Here is a 12,495-nt window from a genome sequence, read left to right on the forward strand (position 1 = left end):
CTCAACAAAAACACTAATAAATATATTGCTGGCAAGGATCACGAACTATCAAAACTAAAAATCTGAATAAAAACTACTTCAGAGTTAACATGTTTACGATGTGATATTCAGAAATAAAACTAAACCTTCTGTTTATATGACACGCATGGTGTGGCTTTATTGAATTTTTGCTTTTTACATGAGGGTTATCAAACAGTGACTGATTTGTGGAATAAAAAAGGATTTGTGTCAGAAAATAGTCAAACACGACATATTTTTATACTTATTATCCAGAAGTTTTAGATTTAGTTTGAAAATATTTACTTAATGACCTCTGCATAATTTAATATATATCATCAGTAAAACAAATTAAAGCCTTTTTTACACAGAAAAGCTTTAATAAACAATAAGGAGTCAATGTATGGTAGGTTATCAATAATTAAAGGCACTTTGTGTTGACTTTAACTAATTGTGGTTAAAAACCTGGAAATCTATGTTTTTAAAGTTTCATTTTAGGTTTTCATTCAGATTAAAGCAAAGATTATGAAAATGTTTCAGATTATCTGCAAAAAACTTGACAAACCTTCAGGTTTCAGTTGAGCTTTTATACAATTTGCACCACTAATGGGAAAATGGGAGCCCAATTATTATTTTAATTTACATGATTTTTTTTTGTTCAGATTTTAAAATAGCCCCATTAAATTAATGAGTTTGAGCTCGACTCATTTCCTGTTCAGTGTAGCAGTTAGCTTTTAGCCTCTTCAAACTGCATCTCACTGTTTTACAGGAAGTGGGTCACTTACCTGAAATTCACTCCATCAACAGATGAATGTGGACCTGAAGGCTTTTAATAAAATTATATCATTACATCAAAAAGTGATAGGATTTTTTGTTTATTTTTGCAGCACTTCGTGATCACTTGTTCAATGTAAAACATTTGATGTGTGTCCCTTCAGCTTTTGAAATTTTCTGACTGCAGACACAAATTTACAACAGCAGGTTTTATTTTATGAAGCATTCACATTATAGTGATCCATTTTCCTTCCATATGTTTTTCAGCATCTTTCTCGTTCCACAATTTTTGTGCTATTTCAACAAATCATATATCAAAACATTCAACTCGTTCAGGAGAAAGGTGTTATGACTTTTGGTATTGAATATTTAGCCTTTTCTACCATTTTTTCCCTCAAAATGAAATGAGCTCATTTTACATCCTTCACATCTTTACATCTGTTTACAACCTTTTACTGCTACATTTACTTTTTGTTCCAGTTCAGCTTCAGCTTCCTTGTGCAAATTTTTAAAAAAATTCAGCTATTTTCAGCTAAATTCAGCTGTTTTTCTCAGTGGGTTTGTGCTCCTTTCAGGTTAATTTAGCTGCTAATTACAACATTTGTGTGCTTCTTCTAGCTTCTTTATGCTAATTTCAGCTTGTTATGGTCCTTGCATCTTTTTTCTGCTATTTTCAGTTAGCTATTTTGATGCAAATTTTTATCTTTTTCAACTAATTCCACTTTTCAGCTCATTTCAGCTCTTTCTGCTTCCGTCTGGTAGTTTAAGCTTCTTTCTGCCTTTTCAACTACTTTTCAGATTTTTTTTTTATTTTCATTTTATTTTAGCAAGTTTCCTATTTTTTGTGCTAATTTCTGCTTATTTAAACCTAACTCAACAAATATGTGTTCTTTCTGCTTTCTTCTGCTAATTTAGGTTTGTTGTTCAATGTCAGCTACATTTCAGAATTTTTGATTTTTTTATTTCTTTAGCTAATTTCAGGTGGTTCTCAGCAAGTTCTGCAATTCAAGCATTCACATCACATTTTTACAGGCAATGCAATTTCTCTAGTTTACTTTGAATTGTTCTTCTGATTTCTATATTTTGTATTTCCCTATTTTTATGTCAAACTGAACATAGTTTTAAATCATTTTTGTAAGTTTTGTCTCGTGGTTTAACTCCCAGCTCCAGTCCCAGTTAGCTCTTTCAGGCCTCAGGGTCTGATTCTCACACCTGTAGTCCATCAGAAAACTGTTCCCTCTGTAGAAACTCTTCCTGGATTCCTTTATTCTGTGTCATAGCTGGTAGCACTTCCTCACTTCCTCTTCCATGGTTACTTTTTTGGATTCTTTCAGGTTTCCCCTCTCCAGGCAGTAAGTTAATAAAAGTTTGTTTGCGCTTAATGTTCCTACTTGCTACGTGCTTGATTCAGTGAATCTTCCATCCTCAAGGAGCTGCCATGGCATGGTGATGCTACTTATTGAGTATTGAGTTGTGTAATAATAATAATAATGAATTTAATTTGTAACGCACTTTTCATTAACAAAAATCTCAGTGCTACAGAGTGCAACTAAAATCAATGATAAAATCAACTAAAATCAGTGATAAAAATCAACTAAAATCAGTGATACAATCAACTAAAATCAATGATAAAATCAACTAAAATCAGTGATAAAAATCAACTAAAATCAGTGATACAATCATGTGGAGGCAGAATAGGCTTGCTTAAAAAGAAAAGTCTTTAAGCCTTTTTTAAAGTCAATCAATGATTGTGGAGCTCTCAGATATTCAGGGAGGGAGTTCCAGAGGCGGGGGGCACCCACACAGAATGCCCGATCTCCCATGGTCCTTAATTTAGTTTGTGGAAGGAGAAGGAGATGACTGTTCTGTGATCTGTGTAAAATAAGATGAGTTTTACTTAATAATAGAATACACGTTGCAAATGAAAAAAGTAAAATAAGCAATATTATTATAATGGCATTAGCATAAATTTATATAAGGCGTTTATATATATATATATATATATATATATATATATATATATATATATATATAAATTAAATGAATTACAAAAAATTGCTGTGTTCTCATTGTATGTTCCCATACAAAGATGAAATTGGCTCTCTTCATTTTAACCATCGCACCTGGGATACACCCAGGTGGAGCAGTGGGCATCTATGTGAGTGCCCGGGGAGCAGTTCAGGATTGGGTGTCTTGCTCAGAGACACCACGAGATGTGCAATGACCGAGAATCGATCCCAGGACCTTCGGGTCCCGAGTCGGCTGCCCTGGACAGTTTTGGAAGCCGTAATTGATGGCAACATCTTTAATCTCTATGTTGAGCTTTCAAGTCTCAACGTCTGAGCTCTTCCCACAACTTGGTAAAATGTGTTTCTGCTTTGAATAATCGTTTTGTAGCACCCTTTGAGCAGGTAGGAATATGGAGTTAATTATGTGTGGAGAAAACCACAGAAGGTTGTATCTGCTGGAAAGAATCTTGCAGGTTTCCTGATCCACAACCACACTGATGAAAACATGGTGCAGGAGGTTATCATGTAGCACCTTGAATGTGTTTATTAAACTTTGATGCCTGTGAACATTTTTAAACATGACTTTTTCTACTCATTTTAAGTCTTTAAACTCAAAAGCTGAACAGATGCACCTATTTAGGATTAATATTTCAGTAACAGGTTGAACAAGTTGAGCAGAAACATAAAACTTTCTAAGGAGTGACAGAAATGCTCAGGTTCCTTGTGCTGCTTTGAGAAATTTCAGTTCGAGTGCCACCTCTTATTTCCTCTGACTTTCTAACGTTTTCCGTTCTTGTGTTTCTAATATGAGAGCTCACCATGTCTCGTTCCCAATTTTCACAAACACCTAAAATCCTGTGCACTGTTGGTTTGTGGCCCTCGTTTTTCTCTTTCCTGTCAGTCCGCTCCTTGATAGCCGGCCATTTTCCTCCATCTTTGTCCTCCTCTTTGGATGTTCAGTCGTCAGCAATCACTGCACTTTCTTCTAACATTATACATGTATATCATTAATATATTCTCTCCAGGTCGCTTCCTGAACGGCAGCTACTGCTCTTTTGAAGAAGGCGATTGCGGCTGGCAGTCAATTGCAGGCAGGAGTCTCTCCTGGAGAAGAGTTCAGTCTCCAGCCAAATCAAGCAGACAGAGCTGCTCCCCGTCAGGTTTGTGTCTGACACGTCTCATGTGATGATATGACCACGGTGCAGATCAGCTGGTGTAGAAAACGTAACCGCAGACTCTGTAAGTGTTGTAGAGCCTTGGTGTGCTTGCTTATTTGCTTATTTAAACTTATTTGCTGCTTATTATTAAATTCACCAAGTATGTGTTTTTTCTGCTTTTTTTTTTCTGCTAAGTAAGGCTTGTTCTTCAATTTCAGCATGTTTTTTTAGCTAATTTCAGCTGTTTTTCTGCAAGTTCTTCAGCAATAAGCATCCACACTGCATTTTCGCAGGAAATACAATTTTTCTAGTTAGAATAGACTTTAAGGAAGAAAAATAAAAAATTTTGTTTGTTTTTCTTTATGCTTGAATGTAACACAACCTTGAACATTTGAATCCTGAGATTCAGTTTGGAGAGAATAAAACTTCTGATGTGCCAGACACATTTTTTTGTCCTAGTCAGAGGTCAGTGCACTGCTCCAAACAGAATCCCTCAGGGTGCAGGAGGCTACAAGAGTCCTGCCTTCATTACATGTGCAGCTGCACAAGAAGATTTTAAAGGTTTGGAGAGGCATGCCTTTGGAGAGGTCTTCGGAGAAGTTTGATATATTGTTTTTATCGCTGCTGTGACAGTGACCTGAAAGATTAACTTCAGACTGTCAGAGGGTCCATTTGAAAACCTTTGCATTGATCTTTTGTGCATAAAATAAAAAAGGACATCATAAAACGTAGTAATGTCCATTTTAAAAGCTGTATTGCACGTATGTGCACGCATATGGAGGGACATTTTTATTTTAACTCTTCATGGTAATCATGAATTACACTGCTATTTTATCATTGTGTTTATTACGGCACATCTGTGTTTAAGGTGCAACATTTACTATAGAGAGGGGCCAGTCTAAAGGTCAGCATGTCTCTGCGTTGTTGAAGAGTCCTCTCTTCCCCCCTCCGTTGAGGAACTCCCCCTGCACGGTAAGCCCGTTTAAATTGCCTTAATAACTAACGATTTTAAATATATGTTTTCGTTAACTTCAAGTATAAGCTGACTTTGGTTAAATATTTAGCTATAGCTTTAGCTCTATAGAGTTAGTTAATTGCTCAGTCCTGTTAAAAATAACAGATAACAGAAATTAATTTATGTTGATAATTAGTTCACAATAATTAGCTAACTGAAGATTCCTAATTAGCTTACTCCAACATTGGTTAGCTAACGTTAATAAGTTGAGTTCTGTTGAAGCTTGCCAACCATTTACCTGAAATTAATTAGTTTCTCAATTATTTATGGTTAACAACAAAGTCTATGCTCAATAATCCAGGTATAAAATCCAACGTTTTTCAGTCAGGTGATCTGGACAGTTTCTTTTTTTGTGCTGAAACGTTTCGCCTTCGATCTGGAAGTCTTGTGAACCAGTTTGACAAGACTGTCAACAATGAAGAGGGCCGGCAATGGAGTAGGGGCATACCAAAGAGGCCATCTTATCACAAGCAGAACTGGTTTGTTCCACTTTGGAGTAAGCTGTTGGAGGAAGAATCAGATTTGTTGTGTGTTTCCTTGACTGATGAAGCCTTCCGGATCGAAGGCGAAACATTTCAGCACAAAAAAAGAAACTGTCCAGATTATCTGACTAAAAAATGTTGGTATCTACGGTTAGTTCATCTTAAACCAGTTTATTTGGCCTAACTTTTTCAGGTACTATTTAGCTGACTTTAGTTTAAATTTAGCTAGCTTCAACTAAACTTTGATAAAAAGTAACTTCAGTTCTGAATGAAGTAAAGAGGTTAAATTCTGCTGATTCTTCATATCTTCAAATAATTGGATAATTGAAGTAATCTAATTAGCTTATTTCATTTAGCCAAATGTCTAACTTCGTTTAGCTAATGTTTTAATATTAAGTATGTTCTCAATTATTTAATGTTTGTTTTTTTTGACATTGCTAGAATCAGGTTCATATTCCAGTAACAAAAGATATAAGCCTTGATTTGTCTTTTTCATGCTTTTTAATATTTTTTTAAGTAAAATTAACAGCGTAGGTTAAAAGAGTAATCCACTGAGATTGTAAATTATGCCATTGTGTGAATCGGTTGTTTACTTGATGTCTTAGTTTATGCTGCGTCACATGAATTTAAGTATGTTTGATTTGTTTTAGGACAATAACTTTAGACCCTTTGATTCCTATGTTTACTTGGCACATTCAGCTTGTAAGTAAGTTGGAAATTGGATTTCAAAAAGGTTAATGTATTAGAGGTAAACCTAATTTAAAGATCAGGAGGTCAGAAAAGAAAAAATGTTAACAGTGAATGTCAGTGGATTAGCTTAATCTAAAAACTAAATTAAAAAAATCCAGTCTGCAAGGCAAATGGGATTGAAAAACAAAGATGAAAATAAAAATCATATTTCTACTTCTCAGGGGCACTATGAAAGTGATATTTTGAGCAGCAGTGGAGGCAGAACCACGTTGTTGCCTCAATGCTTCATGTCAAGCAGCCAAAGATTAGCTATGAAACAAGATCACTCACCCCGAGTCCGTCTCTGTAGTGGATCTGTGCTGTTCGAGCTAACCCGTCCACTCTCGGACAATGAACAGCTGTATGCTAGTTTGAGGTGTAGGCAACAAGTCATATTTACTTTAATCTAGGGTTAGTATTAATATTTAAATTGTCAAATTGGAGTCTCATAGCTAAGACCCAAATTCATCACAAGCACAGTATTTAGATGTCTTGAATTTATTCATCAGGCTTAAACCAGCATCTGTTCCACTTAAATAATGAAAAAATAATAATTTACTTTAAAAATGCTGTTGAGGATCATAGACTAGCTTGAATTTTTGTGTTTTAAATCCTGTCACAAACCGTGCGTTGCTTTTGGTTCTGGTCCAATGTATGAACGTGTCAGCATAGTTTGAGAGATACACAAATTATAATCCTGAATTAATTATTTCTAGGCTTTAATTTTTTAATAACTACACAAATGGCTGTAACTGATTATTGCACCACACTTGTGTTTAAAAACTGGATCTACTTCAATTCTAAAATACTCAGTTACTCAGATGAAATGGCAAATACTATCATGTACTACATACTGAAGCTTTGCACAGCAAGTTTGAAATCTCATCTTTATTCAACAGGTTCGGTTCCGGCTGTGTTCTGGAGGGTCACAGAGGGACTCTCTGTCTTTGTGGATAGTGGAAAACAGCACAGGGCCCGACGAGCAGAGCAGACTGTGGCGTTTAGCCGGCGAGCCCAAATCTGACAAAGGCTGGAGACTCATCACTCTTCCTCTTTACGGACTGTCAGACTGGTACGCCAAACCTTTAGTCGATACTAATATATAGCAAAAAGTTGTTTATAAATACTCTTTCAGTACTGTTGGGTAGTCAACTCGTTAAGTCAGTGTTTATGTATATAAAATTAAAAGTATGCTAAATAAAACAGAATTAATAATTAAATAATGACAAAAAATTACTTGGTGTTGTGTGCTGCAAGATATCTAATTGTAAGAAATAATTTGAAATAAGTGCAGGCTGATTTCTCCATATAACGTGCTATAATTTTTAAATGTCATAAAACCAAAACCACCGATTTGTTCATCATCCTGTTCTGCAGCTGTAACCATTAAACACCATCTAGTGGTGGTAACTCAGAGTTGTGCTCCCTGTGCCCCACCTGTTGCTTTGACTGCTTTGAATCTATTGTTTTCCACAACTTACAGGACGTTCATCGGTCTAATAAACAGACTGCCGTAGATTCACTACCCGACTACCGGTAATTGGCAAACATCAGCTTGTCAGGCTTCTATTATTACTGTACACAGAGACGAACAACAGAAAAGGATTAGATTAGATTCAACTTTATTGTTGTTACAAGTACACGGCAACAAAATGCAATTTGGCATCTAATCAGTGCAATTAATAGTCGTGCAAAATAGAGTATACATTACTGTATTATACGGTGATCATGATATACAGATATGTGTGTAGGATAGATATCATATGAATGTGCTACATACACAATATACAGATTGGTGTGCTACAGACCTATAAACAGATTCAAGTGTTACAATTTTACCAGCTGAATGGATGTGTGCATCTTGAATTATGTACAGTATAGTTTATAAACATAATATACAATGGTACGTACAATGTGAACAGTCAAGATCAAGAGGAGAGGTTTTTTTTTGGGGGGGGGGGGGGGGAGTTCTCCTGAAGCAACTGCTGGAGGGCAAGCAGGCAAATAGTTTATGTGCAGGGTGAGAGGAGTCCTTGAGAATGCTGCGAGTTCGGTGCAGACAGCGTTTCCTCTGGATGTCTGCAATGAGTGGATGTGGAGACCCTATGATGTGCTAAGCTGTCTTCACCACCCGCTGCAGTGACTTACAGTCTGTGACTGTGCAGTTCCTGTACCATACAGAGACATTACTGGTGAAACTTCACCAGGATAGAAAGCCATGGAAAGGTGGTGTTTATTCAATTTCCTCAGGAAAAAGCATCATTATTGAGCTTTTTTTGGACAAGGCTGGAGGTGTTGGTGGTCCAGGACAGGTTTTCTGAGATGTGGCGCCCCAAGAACTTGAAGCTGGAGACACGTTCACCAGCTGTACTGTTAATGTGGATAGGGTCATGAGTGCCTCCTCACACCCTCCTGAAGTCCACAATGAGCTTCTTTGATTTGCTGGTTTTAAGGAGCAGACAGTTGTCAACTTACCATGTGACCAGGTGCTGTACCTCCTGTCTGTAGGCTGTCTCTTCATTGTTGCTGATGAGGCCAATCACTGTGGTGGTGTCAGCAAACATTAGTATGGAACTAGATCCATGCACAGACCTGCAGTCGTTAGAGAAATGGGAGTTGAGGAATGGGCTCAGCACACAGCCCTGTGGTACACCTGTGGTTAGTATGATGGTGGAGTAGATGTGGCCTGACTTAACAATGTGAGGATTGTTGGTTAGAAAGTCCATGATCTAGTGACAGAGGGAGGTGTTAATGCCCAAATCTCTAAGTTTAGAGACTAACTTGGCTGGTTTGAATGCTGAGCTGAAATCAACGAGCAGCACACGTGCATATGTGTTATTGTCCAGATGTGTGAGTACAGATGGTGTTATGGAGACTGCATCCTCTGTACTTCTGTTACAGAGATAGGCAAACTGATATGGATCTGGTGGATGGTGGGCAGTGCTTCAGATGTGCCAGGACCAGTTGCTCAAAACACTTCATGACAATGTGCGAGTGGTACAGGGCGGCATCGTTTAGTCACGCTGAGCTGGAGTGTTTTGGAACTGGAACAATAGAAGTGGTTTTAATTTTCTGCACTATATTGTAAGCATGTTTACTTAAGAGCTATAACTGCATGTAGCTTGTATTGAGTCAATTTTTTTGTTTAGGTCTTCAAGATTTACATACATATTTATTTTTAAATCACTACTTTTTTAAAGCGCCTGCTGCTTCATTGGTGTTTTAAATGACATGGATTTAAATATTTCAACTTGACCTTCAAATATCATCAATTAAAATTAGTGTCATGAATCAAATATTTGACTGCAATTTAAACAGAGTTACTAAATAAAATGACTAATATTATATCATGATTTTTTAATTATAGAAATTTTATAATTATTATTTTAATAATTTGATATTTTAAGTAGCAGCTGTAAATGGTAGTGCATTTCCGTTCAATAAAAACAGTTAAATCATGCGATACATTTTCAAATATATGTATTTGTACTGTAAAAATAGTATTTTACTCAAAGTTAGGATGCTCTCAGAATCTCTTGCCTAGTTTAAAAACATTTTTAGAGTAGATAAGTCATTCTACTCTTATTTTGTGGCAACATTGTAGCTTCTTCACAGAAATGTTGATTTTTACTTCTTTTTTTGCATTTTTCTAAATGTAGATTATTACACAAAACTATGCTTGCCTTTCAGTTAACCATAGCCCTGAGTTTCCCTCAAGAAAAGAGAACTTAAATTAATTTGTGATTTTTTTTTTTTTTAAACAAGCCTGAAAGAAGGCATTCCCTCTCTGTTTGTCTACGGGTTTCTTTACCATTCAAGCTTGGATAATCCTGCTCCCCTGAGAGTGATTAAATTTTGATTCCTAGTTATGTAGTCAGCTGTGTTTGTAGAATGTCATATCTGTAAGCACTGGGTGAACCTGCCAGACGTTGCACGTGACCTTTTGCAGAACTTAAATAGAATCGGAGATGCATTTGAAAGAGTCTGTAAAGATCAAGAAGCAGCAGACTGTAAACTGAATAGAAACTGTAAATCTTAAAGTGACTGTGACATGCATTTACTACAAACAAAAAGTAAAAAAGAAAACATTAATATTCAAAAAATTTGGCACAATACACACGAGTATTCATTTTGTCATATAACATGCTTTCTTTTTTTATTTGGCCAAAGTGAAACAGGAAGTGACATCAAAGGTAAACTCCCTGGTCTTTATTGAAACTATATTATTTGAACTATGACTCATCATTTCTTTCAGAGATTGACCCAAAATAATCTGAAGAAACATCACTCTGTCTGTTCTTAGCCGTTTTAACAATAGTATTTTTACTGTACATTAGTCCCTCGCTACTTTGTGGTTCGTTTATTGTGGACTTGCTCTGTCACGGTTTTTTAAAATAATTGTCTGATTGATGGATGAGCCGCATGATCGGCATGGAATTTTTATTTTAAATAAATTATTTTAAATAATTTAGCACCGGCTGCATCTTTGTGCAGCCCATACTGCAGGATAAGCTTCCTCCTGCAGCTGATCAGTCGATCAGCTGTTCTCCGTGCAGAGCAGAGAAGAGGGCATGGCCAAGAACACTTGCAGGTGGCTGAGAGCAGCGGAGGCAGAGAGGGGGAAATCATGACATTCTGTGCTCTTAGAGCGTTTAAAGTTTAGAAACGTTGTTTAGAATATTGCAAGAGTGTGGGAAGGGCTTAAAACACCATATATATATATATGTATATATATATATATATATATATATATATATATATACAAACCGGTTTCCAAAAAAGTTGGGACACTGAACAAATTGTGAATAAAAACTGAATGCAATGATGTGGAGGTGCCAACATCTAATATTTTATTCAGAATAGAACACAAATCACAGATCAAAAGTTTAAACTTTCCAAATTTCATGGCATCAACAAATCCCAAAAAAGTTGGGACAAGTCCATTTTTACCACTGTGTGGCATCCCCTCTTCTTCTTACAACACTCAACAGACGTCTGGGGACAGAGGAGACCAGTTTCTCAAGTTTAGAAATAGGAATGCTCTTCCATTCATGTCTAATACAGGCCTCTAACTGTTCAATCGTCTTGGGCCTTCTTTGTCGCACCTTCCTCTTTATGATGCGCCAAATGTTCTCTATAGGTGAAAGATCTGGACTGCAGGCTGGCCATTTCAGTACCCGGATCCTTCTCCTACGTAGCCATGATGTTGTGATTGCTGCAGAATGCGGTCTGGCATTATCGTGTTGAAAAATGCAGGGTCTTCCCTGAAAGAGATGACGTCTAGATGGGAGCATATGTTGTTCTAGAACCTGAACATAGTTCTCTGCATTAATGGTGCCTTTCCAGACATGCAAGCTGCCCATGCCACAAGCGCTCATGCAACCCCATACCATCAGTGATGCAGGCTTCTGAACGGAGCGTTGATAACAACTTGGGCTATCCTTGTCCTCTCTGGTGCAGATGACATGGCGTCCCAGTGTTCCATAAAGAACTTCAAATGGTGACTCATCTGACCACAGAACAGTCTTCCATTTTGCCACACTCCATTTTAAATGACCCCTGGCCCAGTGCAAACGTCTGAGCTTGTGGAGCTTGCTTAGAAATGGCTTCCTCTTTGCACTGTAGAGTTTCAGCTGGCAACGGCAGATGGCACAGTGGATTGTGTTCACTGACAATGCTTTCTGGAAGTATTCCTGAGCCCATTCTGTTCTTTCCTTGACAGTGGCATTCCTGTTTGAGGTGCAGTGACGTTTAAGGGCCCGGCGATCACGAGCATCCAGTAGAGTTTTACGGCCTTGACCCTTACGCAAAGTGATTGTTCCAGATTCTCTGAATCTTTTGATGATGTTATGCATGGATGATGATGATAACTTAAAAGTTTTTGCTATTTTACACTGGGTAACACCATTCTGGTATTGTTGCACTATCTTTCTGCGCAACAATGGTGGAATTGGTGATCCTCTTACCATCTTGGCTTCTGAGAGACACTGACACTCTGAGAAGCTCTTTTTATACCCAATCATGTTGTCAATTGACCTAATTAGTGTTAATTGGTCTTCCAGCTGTTCGTTATATGCTCAATTTCCTTTTTCCAGCCACTTATTGCTACTTCTCCCAACTTTTTTGGGATTTGTTGATACTGTGAAATTTTGAATCAACATATTTTTCCTTTAAAATGTTGCATTTACTCAGATTAAACTTTTGATCTGTCATCTATGTTATTACGAATAAAATATTGACATTTGCCATCTCCACATCATTGCATTCAGTTTTTATTCACAATTTGTTTAGTGTCCCAACTTTTTTGGAATCCGGTTTGTGTGTGTATATAT

At 36.9% G+C, this 12,495-nt stretch overlaps 1 protein-coding gene across 1 annotated transcript in view; it reads left to right on the forward strand.

The window, feature by feature from the left end:
- The window catches only part of alk (ALK receptor tyrosine kinase), a 241,592-nt gene that overhangs the window by 167,986 nt on the left and 61,111 nt on the right, over positions 1 to 12,495 (forward strand). The window contains exons 7-9 of the mRNA XM_037695394.1: positions 3,806 to 3,940; positions 4,806 to 4,909; positions 7,063 to 7,235. Of these exons, the coding sequence (XP_037551322.1) occupies positions 3,806 to 3,940; positions 4,806 to 4,909; positions 7,063 to 7,235 (412 nt within the window). The remainder of the gene's footprint in view (positions 1 to 3,805; positions 3,941 to 4,805; positions 4,910 to 7,062; positions 7,236 to 12,495) is intronic.

This window comes from Nematolebias whitei, chromosome 21, assembly GCF_014905685.2.
Source record: "Nematolebias whitei isolate Nwh7 chromosome 21, NemWhi1, whole genome shotgun sequence".
Taxonomy (NCBI): domain Eukaryota; kingdom Metazoa; phylum Chordata; class Actinopteri; order Cyprinodontiformes; family Rivulidae; genus Nematolebias; species Nematolebias whitei.